The 13,654-nt window shown below is 40.1% G+C and overlaps 1 protein-coding gene across 1 annotated transcript in view; it reads right to left on the bottom strand.

The window, feature by feature from the left end:
- The window catches only part of abca12 (ATP-binding cassette, sub-family A (ABC1), member 12), a 37,053-nt gene that overhangs the window by 19,318 nt on the left and 4,081 nt on the right, over window positions 1–13,654 (bottom strand). Inside the window, exons 9-35 of the mRNA XM_085919851.1 lie at window positions 13,517–13,635; window positions 13,266–13,366; window positions 12,788–12,934; window positions 12,381–12,532; window positions 12,129–12,262; window positions 11,402–11,532; window positions 11,099–11,263; window positions 10,806–11,017; window positions 10,580–10,716; window positions 10,340–10,454; window positions 7,629–10,244; window positions 7,293–7,405; window positions 6,799–7,144; window positions 6,462–6,574; window positions 6,256–6,311; window positions 5,920–6,044; window positions 5,719–5,849; window positions 5,382–5,524; window positions 4,498–4,665; window positions 4,101–4,318; window positions 2,649–3,569; window positions 2,440–2,546; window positions 1,742–1,848; window positions 1,317–1,516; window positions 1,141–1,217; window positions 745–875; window positions 409–579 (exon numbers count right to left, since the gene is read on the bottom strand). Coding sequence (XP_085775977.1) covers window positions 409–579; window positions 745–875; window positions 1,141–1,217; window positions 1,317–1,516; window positions 1,742–1,848; window positions 2,440–2,546; window positions 2,649–3,569; window positions 4,101–4,318; window positions 4,498–4,665; window positions 5,382–5,524; window positions 5,719–5,849; window positions 5,920–6,044; window positions 6,256–6,311; window positions 6,462–6,574; window positions 6,799–7,144; window positions 7,293–7,405; window positions 7,629–10,244; window positions 10,340–10,454; window positions 10,580–10,716; window positions 10,806–11,017; window positions 11,099–11,263; window positions 11,402–11,532; window positions 12,129–12,262; window positions 12,381–12,532; window positions 12,788–12,934; window positions 13,266–13,366; window positions 13,517–13,635 — 7,156 coding nt within the window. The remainder of the gene's footprint in view (window positions 1–408; window positions 580–744; window positions 876–1,140; window positions 1,218–1,316; window positions 1,517–1,741; window positions 1,849–2,439; window positions 2,547–2,648; window positions 3,570–4,100; window positions 4,319–4,497; window positions 4,666–5,381; window positions 5,525–5,718; window positions 5,850–5,919; window positions 6,045–6,255; window positions 6,312–6,461; window positions 6,575–6,798; window positions 7,145–7,292; window positions 7,406–7,628; window positions 10,245–10,339; window positions 10,455–10,579; window positions 10,717–10,805; window positions 11,018–11,098; window positions 11,264–11,401; window positions 11,533–12,128; window positions 12,263–12,380; window positions 12,533–12,787; window positions 12,935–13,265; window positions 13,367–13,516; window positions 13,636–13,654) is intronic.

The following is a 13,654-nucleotide window of genomic DNA, read 5'->3' as shown; positions in this document are numbered from 1 at the left end:
TAATAATATTCTAAAGTGAACTACAAATAAAGTTTAAATGGCACATACTAATTATCATCTCGTTACAAAAACTGTGCCTCGTTGCTGGTGTGGATGCTAATTTAAAATGATGAAATGGGTCAAATGCATGGATAGAAATGGAAAAATTGTTACCGGGTGACTCTCAGCACTCATAAAGACTTACAAATGTATCCGAGATTATTGGATCTCAGTGAACTGAAGATTTATGCGTTTTAATTCATGCCAGATGTGTTCCTCATTATCCACGGGATTATAACGAATTGGACAAATCCAAGGCAACCCGCAATCATTAACGTGTCATTTCAGACATGATAAATGGTAATGTTCTAAAACGGGAGACGCTCCAATTCATGTTTTATCGACTGTCATTCCTGTCATCGGACTTACTCGGAAGAGGAATTTTTCCATGCGCATATGGCGACTCATGAGCACAGCGAAGGTGTACCAGTCTTCACCGGACATGGAGCAGAAGGTTTGGAACAGAACCGCATCCGGCTCTGTGATGGTAAGATGTGGTGGGGAATTGCAGTAACGTAGCTTCATCAACCAAGAAAGGATCTGTGTCAGTGAATACACAGTAAAGAAATATATCAGATATAGATATATATTTTTTGGGCCATCTTTTCATGGACTTGACCTGATGCAGTATGAAGTAAAACAAGACATGATCTGATGATGGGGCACTGTGGCTTCTGCCCCGCTAATAGAGTCCCTACTACTTACCTGTAAATTGTTGGTGGGAAACACTGCTTCCGTCAGCATCTGGAGAGCATGGGGATTGAAATTCAAGTGCTTCTGAACATCATGGACAAAAGCACTTTTATTCCGTAGCATCTCGCCAAACGTCATGTCCTCTGGGCAAATAAAGCAAGATAGCGTAAATGCCATTTCCATGTTGTGTCTCTTTGATACTGATAGTCGTAAATTCTTAGGGCATTCAGATAAGTCAGACATTAAACAAAAATATGTTAACAAAGTAAATTCTATTTAGCTGACTAATGTACTTTGACAGCTTGTAGCTGTTACGTCATTACCACATTATGATTGAGTGCAATGTATTGATTCACATTGGGTAATCAAATTAAAACTTTCGAGATGTACAGCAGTTAAGTGCTTCACCTTGAGATGTGAAGTTGATATTGAAAGAACTCAGCCTGCTCATGTCAAAGCCAAAACCTTGACTGAGGACAGATTGCCTATGAGCACACAAAAAATAAACATATACACATTTAGAATTGATACTTTTTTAAAGTCAATGCAAAGTTTTATCTCTGACACGAAGAGATGTAAAATACCAATTTATGTCATCATCGTAGGTGCTGGGGTCTCCAATTAATGTCTGAAAGATGGCATCATGCAGTTCTGTGGTGTTGACCAGCACACCCTCCAACAAGACCTGCAGGCCTGGTAGGAGAGTGTAACAGAGGTGACCAGGTTCCATGGAGAGAGCATCCAAAAAGCTACGGACGAATTTTGTAGTCTCCACTCTGCACACCTGAACGACACCAGCAAACACGTCCCACAAAAAAATTATCAGGGACTGTATCTCACAAGTGCAAAAATCCCAAGTCTACTTTGGAACCCCACTTTGAAATCCTAACACTACTTTAAAATCAGTTCAAAACTAATCAACTATAGAAACAAGGTTTGAACATTACTAGCTTTGTAAAAGCAAAAATGATTTTTTTTTTAATTCTACATGCTGAGCTACTATTTTAACCTGAGATCTCAGTTGATCAAGTTGTTTTGCGAAAAGCGGATCACTCAGGTTGGTTTGGGAAAGATGAGAAGCTGTCCGGAAGACCTGCTGTAAATCCATCAAGTTCCCTATAATGATGAAAAAAAAAAACGATACATGTGTGATGAGAAAGATTAGAAAGCAGAAGAAAGGGAAAGGGAAACATTAAGCATTCAGGGCTTGTATGTGTGAAAAGGTGACACACAACGTTCCACTGGGGCTTCATTACAACTCAGACTGTTGCTGGCAAGCGTTGTTAGGCAACATGCTGCAAATGATCTGCTTACAGAAAAGGCCGGGAAGGATGGGAACAGATGGGGTCAGTGGGACGTCAATGATGTCATGAATTCAAACAAATCTCATAACACCCTGGGCCAAACGATGCGAAGACAGAATGTGTAATTAAACTGAAATGAGAAAATCTTGAATTTCATGGTGGTCAACACCTCGAGGCTTTTGTAATTAAAATGTGTGTGTGCTTGAAAAAATATATAAGTGCCAACAATGTGGCAGTCTAATGCTGAATCTGGTGAGTGGAAACAAAAATGACAAAAAAGGTACGTATGGGAGGGTGGAAAGTAAGTTGAAAATTGAAATGCTACTTTATTTGCAGAGCTTTTTTTTTTTTTTTTACAAGTTCAGTGGATCATTTTGACAGAGGATGTGAAAGTCAATGTTACCTTGAGATTCACTGGCAAGCGCTCTGGTCATATTTTTAAGCAGAGCAGAAAATGGAAAGCTCTCCGGCAGCATTTCAGCAGCATCCCTCAAGAGAACCAATGATGACCTAGCAAGATAAGACACTGAATTGTAGCACAGTACTTGCAATTTAACATACCAGGGCAAGTTTTTCCATTTTTAACTATGTAGAAGACACAATTGTACTCACGTCAGAGTGTGACTGGGGAGAGTTGCAAATGAGAGGACCTCAAGGGCGGCATCGATGGTCTTGTCGTGTGAGCCATTCGAAGCCCACGCCATGTTCCTTGTGGACTGCTTCACGATAGTTTTTAAATTAGGATTGGAAAAGAACATGTGAGCTGTCTCCATAATTTCCTCTGGAGAAGGGACCGCCATGGATCTGAACATTGCTATGTAGTCAATGGACAGGAAGTCTCGGAAGTCATTCACAATGTCCATCAGCGGCATCATCGGCGGCATCATCGGCGGCATTATCAGGGCGTCTCGTTTGTGTCGGCTCCCCCTAAGCGGATGGTGTACCAAAAGGCCGCTGCTTAACAACTGCCTCAGCATCGCAAAAATGTTTTCAGCGAACTCCTCAAAAACATCAACGATCTCCGGCATGTCCACGCCCATCTGCGTCAGGGTGGACAATAAAGGCCTGAGGAGTTGGGATATCTTGGGCAGAGCCTGGGTCAGAAGATCAAGTCCAGATTTGTTTGAATTCGCTAACAATGAAGACAGCTCAACCACCTTCTGCATCAGTGCTTTAGTGCCATTGGAGGCCAGAAATCGTCCCAGGCCTTGGTAAACCATCACCTCATTCCCGAATACCTTCATGTTGGTCATGGCTTCAACGGCATCACTTATCATGTGAAGGAAAGATCCGTCGCTGAGCCCAGACAAGTCACCCTCCACCATTGAGAAGATATTATTCAAGGTGATGTTTGCACAGGAGAGGACAATCGCCGCTGCCTCGGTGAAGACAACCTCAGATGAGTTGGTGTCGTAACTGAGGTGGTAGTTGTTCAGAATGTGTCTCAGTGCTTCCTCCAAAGCATCTACGCATGGCTCCAGCATGGGTGCCACTTTAAGCAACTCATCCGACAACACTTCAACAGCGGATAAACTGTGGAGCACAAAGGTTCCGTATCAAGAAATCTCATTGAAGGTTTCACTTATGGCCTCATATATATAACTCATAAGAAAGCCTGGGAAAAAAAGGATCGTAACGTCTGTGAGGAAGCAGCTCAAGGGGCAACTGGGGATTCTTTTGAAGACCGAGATATTTCTTTTTTTTAATTTCGAAGATTATTAGTGTCCTTTCAGACAAAGTAATACTTTCTCTATCATTAATATTCGCACAGTTGCTGGTTTTCCATTCCTGTCCCTGTTAGTATTAAAAAAGAATATTTCCACTGTGAACCCTAATCTTCTGATCTTTACCTCTTTTAATCTGACCCTGATGGTTTATTTTTTCTTGCACAGTATTTTATTTCTTTTTTTATCATATTCAATTTTTTTCTAAGCTTGAAATGTAAGAACAAATATCAGACTTGCCATAGTATTTGTACTTTTACCCAAGTCATTTTTCAAGCATCCACCCTACTTAAGTACTACTGAGAGTGAAGTGAACCAGCCAAATGGTGAGTGCAGTCACCTGTTTTGCAGCTGCATGTTTTGAAGCTGCGTGTACCAGTGAAGCTGAGCACTATAGCTTAACGGCTGGCCCAGCAACTCCAAGAACTGACTGGAGACATTCATGATGATCTGTTCCATCACGTGTGATTGGTTTCTGCTGGCTTGATACAGTGATTTTGTAGCATTGACAATCCGGGCAGCAGCATCATCAGCAGTGATTGTTTCCGAATCCATGTGCTGAAGGGAAAATGTTCAACAGTAAAATGTTCTGTGTGTCAACATTGCCACCAAATGGTAAAAATGTGACCAGCATTGGAATTGAATGTTTGTGATGTCATGGGGACACATTCCCATGTATGACTCTTATGATCTAACTTACTGATATGGGCAAATACATTTTTGTTGTCTGTACTCACACTTGTGTTGAGGTGGGGGCAGATATAATGACTAGCAGCATAAATCTCTAGAACGGGCTGCAGACTGATGTTGCACCACATTTCAATGACGCCATGGCTTAAATTGGCTGCGACCCTGATTGGCTCCCACGGTTTCACAGCTTCGCTGCATTCCAATGTTCCATTCGCCTGAGAGAAATATCAACAAAATACGACAATGTCAATCACCTTTCTTCTTTTGTTGGACGTTGTTGTCTTTTATCACATTCCTCTGAAGAAACCAGTTCATAGTGAGAAACTGTGACAAACACAACAATGCATCAACAAAAGAGACCATCAGGACAGATGATATCCGATAATGTCTCTACGTGCATCTACACAATGTAAATTGCACAAGGCTCACACAGGTATCAGCACTTCTTATCACTGGACACCCACACGAGGAATGAATACAAAAGGTTCTCATGACAGGTGTGTCCCGAATAGTTACACGCTAATACACCCTGAAATGGAAAATCTGAGATTTGTTTTTCAATGCATTATATGTCATTAAATGTCTTCATTTAGATTAGTGGTTATTTGCATAATTGTGACATGCTGTTTGCCAGAGAGCTACGCCAAGAACCTGAAAATATCAGATTTTTTCAGATTTTTCCTGATATTAAAGCCATATTTTATACATTTCTTCAGCCTTTGTATTTGGCAGGATTGTTAACAACATGTAGTGTCAAACGTAGAAGAAAAAACTACTTTCAAGCATAGATTATGAAAGGCATCATTGTAAAATACGGAATAAAAAAATATATATATAAATATATATATAAATTAGACCCAGTCACTACAGACAGTATGCAGTTTATCATGGAGTCTCTGACAGCCTAAACGAGTGACTCAGTATAGGTTACCTGCTCAGCAGCCAGCAGCGTTTGTTGTATGGCAGGCTGGATTCTTTCTGAGATCTCCGACAAGTTAAAATAACTTCCATTTGCAGACTGTACAATTTCTCTCATCAGGGTCACCACAGGCTTTGCGAGGCTTAGTAGCATCACTGTGGAAAAGGACAACATTAAAAGCTTGACCAGTCAGACTCTTTGAAAACTATAATACAAATTGTGAAACCTGCAGAATGTAATTTATTGTTATTGTTTATTGTTTTACATCACATGATTGTGAATTCATTAATTTTATTGTGAATGTATATAATGTGTCTTTAAGCTGCTTAATACTGAGTGGTATACTCACTGTTCTGTGCTTGCTGCGTATTTACCATACATGCAATGATTTTTTCAAAATAGGGGATAACGGCCGTGACATTGTCCCATTGCTGCGTTTCACTGATTGTTGTCAGTACAATCCCCAACATCTTTTGAAGCCTGTTCCAAAACAAAAAGCTCAGACTCAAATTCCTCTAATCATGAAGGTTCTTTGCGTGATGAATCTTACATGTGCCACGTCTCTTGGTCAGCCTGGCCAGTCAAAATCTGTTGAAGCACTGAACCGAGATGGGATAAGGCCTCCACAGATGGAGCTATATTCAATCCTGGTCCATTTGTAAAAATCTGCCATATCTGCTCAGAAAATTAGGACAAGGGTACAAAACATGGTTTCTATGAATTTGTTCGATTTCAGTTCTAAAGTGCTATCGCCTGTGATAATCAGTTGGAACAAACATGATTGAAAAAATTCTGATGGTATCAACACATGACACCTTCTTGGTATGTATGTCCATCATGATCTAAAACCAAACTGACATCCATGGTATGCAATTTGAAATCTTACCTGGTTAGAAATCCCCATCAGAATTTGTGTTATTTGATTTTCTAGGCTGACGTTGCCTGAAGTCACACATACGAAAATGTGGTTAACACAAATAGCAGAGCTGATCAAATACACTCTCAAAAGAGAACATTTGTGAGAGTTGAACTACATTTTTTTAAGAACAGAGCACATCCACCATTCCAGAGTTAAGACTCAGACTGATTTACCTTGGGTTGAGTCCAAGATGACATTAGTAATGTTGATGGCCACAGAAACATAGTACTGAGCTGTGCTGTTTGGTGGCAGGAAGCTCCGAATCATCTTCATTTGGTTCAAAATGCTTTAAAGAAATAAAATAAATATTCCCATTATAAACAGTTAAAGCATTGTAAAGATTTTTTTTTGCATTTCTTGTATTTTCATTGGTCAGAGAGACAGTGAACTAAATTTTGCTTTTGCAAACTAAAACATGTTCCTATACCAGATAAGTATTTATTGGTTAGTGTCTTCCAGAAGCTCACATTCATACTGAAATACTTCAAAAACGTCAAAACTGCCACTCACATGATGTTCCAGTTGTCTGGTCCGTAAGCGACAGTGATCGTCTCAAAATAATTGGTGAGTACTTTGAGGACAGGTAGCATGTAGACAGCAAACTCTTCCGGCACCAGCTGCTCAACAACCATTTGTGTTCTATTGAGGATGTCCAGGGTGAGGTTGAGTGATGTGGAAAAAGTCAAGTTCTGCTCGACAAAGAGCACCACAGTATTGTGAATAATTTCCTGAATGTTTTCCTGCGCAGACTGTGGCAGCGGGGCCGTGTCTTGGGTCAGAATTTGCAAGAAACTTTGGACGGCTTCCATGATGGGTTCCAGAATTTGTGCTATTTGATTTTCCAAAGTGACATTGCCTGAAGTCACACATACGAAAATGTGGTTAACACAAATAGAAGAGCTGATCAAACACACTCTCAAAAGAGAAAATTTGTGAAAATTGAACTACATTTTCTTATGAACAGAGCATATCTACCATTCCAGTTAAGACTCAGACTGATTTACCTTGGGTTGAGTCCAAGATGACATTAGTAATGTTGATGGCCACAGAAACATAGTCCTGAGCTGCGCTGTTTGGTGGCAGGAAGCTCCGAATCATCTTCAATTGGTTCAAAATGCTTTAAAGAAATAAAATAAATATTCCCATTATAAACAGTTAGAGCATTGTAAAGATTGTTTTTGCATTTCTTGTATTTTCATTGGTCAGAGAGAAAGTGAACTAAATTTAGCTTTTGCAAACTAAAACATGTTCCTATACCAGAAAAGTATTTATTGGTTAGTCTCTTCCAGAAGCTCACATTCATACTGAAATACTTGAAAAACGTCAAAACCGCCACTCACATGATGTTCCAGTTGTCTGGTCCGTAAGCGACAGTGATGGTCTCAAAATAATTGGTGAGTACTTTGAGGACAGGTAGCACGTAAACAACAAACTCTTCCGGCACCAGCTGCTGAACAGCCATTTGTGTTCTATTGAGGATGTCCAGGGTGAGGTTGAGTGATGTGGAAAAAGTCAAGTTCTGCTCGACAAAGAGCACCACAGTATTGTGAATAATTTCCTGAATGTTTTCCTGCGCAGACTGTGGCAGTGGAGCTGTGTCTTGGGCCAGAATTTGCAAGAAACTTTGGACGGCTTCCATGATGGCAGCAAACAGGTGGTCAAACTGTTGCTCTCCTGGTTGCTCCAGCACCATAATAGCTTTGCTCAAGGACTGGGTGATATTGCTGATGATGGTGAGGTACTCCTGCTGTTCTACAGAGAGATAGCTAACCATCGTCTGTAAGAGGAGCTGAAGGTCTTTTACAGGTGTGGAAGCATTTATGGAAGAGTTTCCCCAATGGAGCATACTGTTGAAGACTGCTGTGACATTGGGTTCCTCCATCCAGTCATGGATAAGATCAAGGTAGAGTTGAATTTGTTGCTCAATTTCATGTAGCATGGTTGAGTTGATGAATGGAACCGAGCTAAAAATTTGAAAATTCTCATCCTCAACTTGAATGTCGACTATTATGTAGTTCAGAATTTGCTGCAGAATCGCAACAGTTGCTTGGCCGATTTTTCTCACGTCCGCACCGTCCGTTGGGTCCTGAAAGTGGTCAATCTGATTGTTGATAAACAAAGTCAAATTTGTCTGGGCAATTTGCAAGGTCACTTGTAATTGCGTGAGACGATAGAACGGGTGAAGAAGTTCTGAGACAAAGCTGGTGCTTGTCACATTTTCCAACCGTTGCAAATACCACTGCATGATTTGCAAGTACGCAATGGTGACTTCCTCAGAGTATGGCACCGACATGGCATCGAGAATGAGGTTCAAGGGTTCAGGGTTAGCGGCTACTTTCAATAAACTTTCCATCACTTGAATTTCCTTCAGGATCTCTGGAGTACTCAGATTGTTCATCTGGAGGTTCATCTTAATATTGTTCAACGTGTCATTAAGAACATGTATGATGGGCATTTGTGCGTTGGAGGTAAAATTGACTTGAATGAGCTCGCTTGTGGTTTTATTGACAATTAATGGGACAAGGGAGATGATGGTTGTGTGATTCTGCAGAGCAGGTATGTTTACCAGGAAATTGCTGGCCTTGTCTATTAATCCCATAACACACTGGGCTGTCACGGATGCGTTGTGCTGTAATTCAAAACATTTTGGAACATTGGCTATCTCCATGATATTTACTAACAGCTCACTAACATTGGCGGCTCCAGCAAGGTGAGAGATGTAGTTTAGTTCTTCTAGGGTAATGTTGGATTGCCTCAGAGCATCCTGGATATGAGGGATTGTAATATTTGGCATGGCTAGAACCAGTTGGATGAAATGAAATGTCTGATTGAAGGGATTGACGTAGACAGTATCATTCGGAGACAGCATGAGTGAAAAGAAAGCGGATGTGATGTCTTCATATAAGTATTCCCCACTCTCCAGAAACTTGTTGGTTATGTTGATGGTGACGTTAGCATCGGATGAGAGCGTCAAGTTGACGATTTCATCCAAAGATGTGAAGAATTCAGAAATCGCAGATGAACAGTTCGGTTCTGATGCGCATAAAGACAATGCTTTGAAATCTTGATAATATAAAGCAGCTTGCTCTTGGAATTCTGGTGGTAAGAAAGGAAGAATTTTTTCTATCACCAGATCCAGGGCAGCTTCTGGGCCAATCTGAGTGAGGTTGTCAAGGCTCTCGGGGGTGAGGAGGTTGATCAGGTCAGTGGAGACTTGGTGGAGGTCAGTAACTTCAGCTGTGCTCAGTGACCCGTTTGGCAACAAGGTTTGTTGGATTTGTCGCAGTTTGAGTAGGGATGCAACACATTCTTGAAGTTGGTGGACGTATGAAAGAATTAAATTACTTGGGTCACCATTTGGGGAATCAACCACTTCCTTGAGAAGCTCCATAGCACTAAGAATGGCCTCTACAATTCCAGATGAGGTTTGGTTGGTGAACGGCTGTAAGGCGTCTTGGACATAAGCAACTTTCTCTCGGTCAAAGTAGTTGGAGTAGGTAAGCAGGGTGTTCCCCATCACATAGGAGAGGGACATTGTGAGGTTCCCCTCCGAGGAAAGGAACTGCATTATCAACCGCTCCAGTTCAGGCATTGTTGGGTCTGTCTCATTGAAGGTAAAAATGTGCTGGTTGCCTCGACCGAGCTTCACAGCTGCATCAATAATGCTGGAGGCATTGACTGAGTCGTTGCCAAAGAGCAGAGGCAGAAGTGGTGACAGACCTGTGCACTCAAACAGTTCGCTAACGATGGGAACCATGACTTCGGGGTCGACAATGTTTTCATCTGAGAGTGTGGTGACGGTCCGAGTAAAATTGTCCAGTTTGTTCATTAAGTTGATCAGGTAAGCTGAGAGGGCATCTCCACCTTGAATTTCTTGTGTTAAATATGAAGCAGTCATATTCTCAATGAGGTCTCCATACACGTTTTGTAATAGAGTGACAGTCGCTTTGAGGTAACTACAAAGGATCGAGAAAAACAAATGGGACAGAACTATAGTTAGACTTGTTGAACTTGTGCCTTCAGATATTCATTCAGAAATGTTGCCGCTTACTTAACCAGGCTGTCTTGGCTTGGCGACATTATAGCCCGAAGGAGTCTTTCAACAAATGTATCCCAACTCAAATGGGCATCACAATAAATACTGAGGGTATCCATATCAAGAGAACCTAAAGATCATATTTCAAAACAAACAGTAAATGTTAAAATTATTTTTTTAAAAAGTTAACAACTTTCCATCCTATTTCTTGTTTCTTAATAACAGAATAAATTGATTAACAGCAAAGTGACTCACAGTTTGCTGGCTGAATCGTGGCACCGTAGTCTAAGTAGTTAAAGACCCAGTCAACCATAATGAAGTAGCTTTTCATCTCAGGCCACTGTGGACTCCTCTCAATCTTTTCTCCCAAATTGACCATGAAAACAAAAACACTAAAAAAAGCAAAGAAAGAAATGATCTGCTACTTTTAATTTCAGTTGTATGAAGTGTTACTTAAATGCTGGATGCACTTGCTCCAAACCTGTGTACAAGCGTCTCCGTAATATCTTCCGAGCTGTTTCCCGGTAACCAATTTAATGCGTAATCCGGCCCCAGCTCCGAGGACAACCTGTGCAGGAACGCTCCGAATTCCAGGGAGCTGTTATACAATTGATGCCACTCAGAGAGAATCATAGAAAGAGTAACATTGAAGTCTTTTTCTTCATCACTAAGGGCGTTGAATAGCTCTTCTCCCTATGAACGACAGCATACCAATATATTTTTTTGCCACTTCTGCTTTAGTTGAAAGAACCAGAAATTTTCAAACTGTATTACTTTTTCAATCAGTGGCATCCACTCCACCAGAAGAAGATTCTCTAGTGTTGTGGAGTTCTCGCAGATAATAGATTTCCACACTTCAAACTTAATGGTCTCAGTCGACAACAGCCACTGGAAGGGTCCCAGCGCATCCTCACATGTCACATTTGGTGATGCCAGACTCTGTAGAAGCAAAAGCATGATGATTTTGATGTTTCATGTTGATGATTTCTGTTTAACTGAGATACACCCGTGTTGATTTTGTGCTCTTGACAGCAAAGTGTTTATTAAACCAGACAACACAAATTTCTGAAGACATACCTTCATTATGACTTGAGTGACGCTATTTAGGATCTGGCTGATCCAAACACTTGCTTCATTTTGATTTGTAAGCAAGGTTTGATAAATGTTTTGGAGTCGAGCAGAATCTTTCAAGGTATTGTCCATCATTTCTGCAAAACAGGAGTTAAAAATTACTACAGGCAGGAAAAGTTTAAATGTAAACTATACTGTGATGTCAGGTTACAGAACAATACTTTTAACAATGACCCTTGGACCACGCCCACTTACTGTATGTGCTACTTACTTTTGTATAAAAACTCAATGGGGGATGTTTTCTTTTTGAGCGAGTATTGAGTATCTCGCAAGTACGTAAAGCCTTTGAGTTACTCTTATCTAAGAAATCAGTCAGCAATCTCTTGAGAAAGGGTGTGAACATGCTCAATTTACCTTTCAGTTAAATACTACCGGTACTTCAACAGAGAGAACAATGGAGGCCTTACGTGACTTGTACAACTTTCTTCCGACTTTAAACTCTTGTGAAATATTTATTCCTAGCATTTTCCTTTATTGGTATAGGTTGAAAGATTTAAAAAGAAAGGTAGATTTTTTTTAATGCTGTATGCCATAAAATTGCTATTCGAATGCAATTCTTCTATTTTTTTTCCTCTATTTTTTTGCCCACCACTAAAATGGGATTATCACGTGAAACCTGATTAAAGATTCCTGCATATTTAACAGGATCACTGTTTGCCTGTTGTTTTTTTACCTTCAACGGTAGCTATTGAGAGACTTGCTATTTCCATGGACTTGAAGCCAATGCTGAGGGTCTGCTGAACAATTATGTCCACGTCAGGATGAATCTCACTCAACTTCAGCACCACTTCACCAACTGTCAAAAATCTGCCAAGCGTAAAGCATCCTTAAAATCTTGTCTGGGAAACACGGTAGCTCTCTAAAAATGAGCTAGTCTAACAAATTGTGTGTTTAACTTGGTATGAACAGAAAATATTATACGTACAGCTCCTCCTCAATTTCTCGTGGTTGTGTATCTATTTTATGCCAGGGTCTTGAGATGTTGGAACCTCTGTTGCTGCCTGTGAGATTGTGGAGCAGCCCTTTGAAAAATGAAACATCATGGGAAGCGACGTGCTTACTCCAAGCCAGTAAAGCCTGTTTGAAAAGGTTCAGGGGACAAGAAATTTTCAAATTAGCTTAAGACATTGTTTTTTATTTCAATATTTCTGAAGAAAATGCATATTATGATGTCCTTTGTTTAAATTTGTGCACACACACCTTTGCACTCGCTAGTGAATACAACTCTATAATAATAATAATAATAATAATAATCTATTTTCTCAAATTTATTTTGTGTTAGTCTCAGTCTTAATTAGAATCCAGAAGTGTTTTCTAATGAATGTAACCTACTTGCTGAGCGACCTTGCCGGGACTTATGTAGTCTAGAATCATGTCCAATGCACCAGACATGCACATAGCTGTGAGCCACAAAGGGTTACTACTGTTGTCACAAATGTAGTCTTCTAGAATGTCTCCATCTAATGTCAAAAACAAAACCTGAGGAAGAAAAAATTGTCAGACTAGATGCGCGCTGTCTTTGTAGCCATAACACGGCATATTTGTTTTTATACTGACATTCATTAATATATGAATAAATAAATAAATAAATAAATAAATAAATAAATAAATAAATTGGGGAGAGAATATTACACAGTCAACACCTGATTGCGTAATCTGATAACAGAAAAGCTAATACAAGCAAAAGACCACACATCCATAAAATATTCCTTCTGCTTCTAGTAAAGTGAAAAGCACTTTAAATATGAAGCCACCTGGATTAGCTTTGAATTAATACAGAAAAAAATCTCTTCCATACTCCATAACAAACCTGGGTAAGTGGTATCCGGACAGCTCGTAAAACCGGTTCAGCCATTTTACTGACTGAGTCATTGTTTAGCATTACAATGTCTCCAAGGGAGATCGACACATCTAAAGAGAGGCAAACAATAGATTTACATGACACATGAATGCTTTTGTACGGTAATTTCAACACGAGTATGTCAAAGTGCAACACTATTATATTCTTGAAGGCATTATACTCTATTGTTTCATACGGCTTAAATACACATGCTGAGTTACCATTTCCAGGCCACTTTTGAACATAACGGATAATGTTGATGCCTCCAGCAATTAACGGGTGCAGTCCAAGGATTGACTCGGCAGTTTCAGGAAAATTGCTCTGGATAACATGCATAATGCTATGAAAAGAAGAAAAAA

This window comes from Syngnathus leptorhynchus, chromosome 9, assembly GCF_054491065.1.
Source record: "Syngnathus leptorhynchus isolate UIUO chromosome 9, UIUO_Slep, whole genome shotgun sequence".
Classification (NCBI taxonomy): domain Eukaryota; kingdom Metazoa; phylum Chordata; class Actinopteri; order Syngnathiformes; family Syngnathidae; genus Syngnathus; species Syngnathus leptorhynchus.
This window is presented reverse-complemented; position numbering and strand designations above follow the sequence as displayed.